General features: G+C 37.3%; 1 protein-coding gene across 1 annotated transcript; it reads left to right on the top strand.

Annotated features, from left to right (window-relative positions):
* Positions 1-383: 383 nt before the first annotated feature.
* On the top strand, positions 384-1,283 carry LOC144434385 (glycine N-acyltransferase-like). Its single transcript, XM_078122834.1, has one exon. It carries the CDS (start codon positions 384-386, stop codon positions 1,281-1,283), a length of 900 nt encoding a protein of 299 aa, XP_077978960.1.
* The last annotated feature ends 1,842 nt before the right edge of the window (positions 1,284-3,125 follow it).

Raw genomic sequence — 3,125 nt, 5'->3', positions numbered from 1 at the left:
GGACTTTAAGTTAATATCTCGTAATCCTTCTAACTAGTGAGGTATTGACGTATTACAAGAGACTTACTACGATCTATGACCCGTTACACTAAACACAAGAAAAATAAATTTTAAAAATTACTTAGACTAAATTTTAAGAATTTAACGAACTTTTTTCTAGAAATGTTCAGCTAGGGAAAACTCAACAAAATCGGTTTTATGGAAACCAGCGCACTTGAAATTATTTAGATTTATTATGTCGTTCTATAAGGTCAAAGGAAAGGACCATACTCAAATCAATATTTTACGAGTTCAGACTCGAGTCAAGAGGGGAACGAACTAACGACACCGGCCATCTTAACATACGTAACATTGTGTCCTCTTCCAGTATATTATCGTCAAGTATGGATATTTCCCGCGATCTAAAATCACTGAAACTTCTTTTGAGTCATCTTGAAGATAGACAACCAGAGTCCCTGCCTATGTATAATCTCGTGAGGCATGTGATAGAAAAGAAATGGGACAATACACAGGTATTTGTTGATGACAGTAATATGCAGAACTGCACGACAGTACTGTGCCATTCACCGAGTACGACCACTGAAAGCATTGACGATGGTGCCTGGTACATATACAGTGAAGACGAAGAGAGACTTAAATCGAATTTACACAAGGTTAAAGTTGCTGAAGGGCGTAGGCTTGATGGTTCATTCCATACACGCAGTATCATTTTCGAAGATTTCGATGATAAATTGTTAAAAACCATTAGCGACTACATGAGCAGCCATGGGTTCGAGGTGGTGAAGGACTTCACAGGTCGATTACACGCTGGTACCCTTGATACGGATTCTGTAACTTCAGTGCAATTCACCTCACCTGTACCTCAAAAGGGATACGCAGTAGCATCACTCAAACCAGAGCATGCAGGGCTCGTTGCATCAAAGAACAAATTCTGTTCTCCAGATTCTATTCCGTTGGTAAGGAAAATGATCGAAGAATTTCCATCATGCGCTGTTTATGTATCTGGTAGAGAAGACCCGATCTCCTGGTTACTGTTACAACACCACGGACTTCTCGGTTTTGGCTATACCCTACCTGAGTATAGGAGTAAAAAGTTTTTGCAGATGCACGGGGAAATGGCGTCGCGTTTACCGCAGTACGGCTACCAGGCCTGTTTTTCTACTGCAGATGATAATGCACCAGCACAACGTGCCATCCAGAATTCACCTGCATATGGCATTATTCCATTGTATCGAATTCACCGCACTTTTTTCAAGAAAGCTAAGCAGACATCCAAACTGTAATAAGAGAGATGTATTCAATCATACTGGAGTGTACGAAGTATACGATGATTGTAGTGACGTAAATCAAATTATGTGAGTGACCAGCAAGTAAATAACCGGGAACAAATGACTGTATCGGTGTACTGACTATATTTTTATTCATTTACAGATTTTGAGAATATAATCGAGAAAAAGATGTTTATATTTTCAGACACGTGATTTTGAAAATAGAGAAGTGCTGAGTACCACTGACAGCCCAAAGTGCCCGTATGTAGATATACCATTATGTCAGTAAGTTATAAGTCTTTAGATAAAATAAACATGGTCATCCAAATACCAACGAAGAATGGGAGACACCTTGCTGACCTCTCTGATAACATTATATGGAACGATTTGGATTTTATTATTAGATTTCGTTATGGATAGTGTATCTCCTTTAGATTTTCGATTTTGGTTCGAAAATAAAAAACATCGTGAATCATTGAATTGACCCTTGAACTTTTTAACCACACAACGTGTAGGCACACACGAATACACACCTATCTTATATTTCATTACATTATGTTGAATCGTAGAACTTTTAAGAAAAATGTCTAAATATAACGTGACCGAGTGTTTGATTAAATACGCATACTAAGTGTAAACATCCGCACGCACATACACACCCATTTTGCATCTCCTATCATTTTCACCTTTTCGTAAGGGAAGTTATTTGTATATTATGGTTTTGTCTCTGTCTGTCTGTCTGTCTGTCTGTCTGTCTGTCTGTCTGTCTGTCTGTCTGTCTGTCTGTCTGTCCGTCAGTCTGTGGACACGATATCTCCAAAAACTACTGCATCAATGCTAATGAATCTTGCTACACATCTTCCTTATGCAAATGGCATGATCTAATTAGGTTTTACTAAACATTCTATGAAAATAAATGACGCATTTGCATAATTAACGAAACCAGAACATTTTTTTCACATCGATGAATAGCAGCGTACATTCGAGTTTTCGTTGTCGTAAAAAGGAAAGGCCGAGTTGTTTATATAAAGATTGTCGAGTTAAAATCTGATAAGTGAACAATGTTGAGTACATGTTGTATGTTTTCTGCACATCTTGTATAGTAGTATTAAAACCGTTGCAAGCTTGATAATATTTATGCTACAGCAGTAAGCCACTTTGTTAAGTTGTGTGTCGCCTGCAAACTTTGACCAATAACAGCCCGGGTTCAAACAGCCATATCTATGACATCACCCAAACTACTCGAACCACGTCACGTTACTACAATGTACTTCTTACACTCAGCCGTGGATGTCAGATGGTATACATTTATTCAAAGCCTGGCAGGAAACTAGTAAGTTGTGGACGGTTTGTCTCACCTGCAGAATTTAACCCCTGTTAATAGCTGGGCTTACGTGTATGCATTGTATGACGCCTGGTAGCATGGTCACCAAATTAGGAGATACACGGAGAATTGGTATTATTTTGTTTAATGTTCTATTCTCCATGATTACAATTAGTTTGCATCAGGTGAATGGACAAAGTACTGACACACTGAGTGAGTATACATTATTTAAATAAACCACACAAATTACCAACAACGCATTTTGTTTCTGTACGATTTTCCTCATAATTTCGATATATTGCAAAATGCTATTTTAATGCTATTTTCTTTACTTCTCTGGTCTACCACATATCACAAAACAGAGTATATATAAGAATAAATCATTAAGTTTGTAAAGTGTACCAGCAATGTTCAAAGCTGGGATTACAGTTACAGTAGGTTTTTTAGTTCATGTTCGATGTCGAAGTTTAAGGTTTTCTTGTTTTATAAATTTATAAGAAATGCAGAATATTGTTAAATATAAGATGCTAACG

Source organism: Glandiceps talaboti, chromosome 4 (assembly GCF_964340395.1).
Source record: "Glandiceps talaboti chromosome 4, keGlaTala1.1, whole genome shotgun sequence".
Classification (NCBI taxonomy): Eukaryota; Metazoa; Hemichordata; class Enteropneusta; family Spengelidae; genus Glandiceps; species Glandiceps talaboti.
This window is presented reverse-complemented; position numbering and strand designations above follow the sequence as displayed.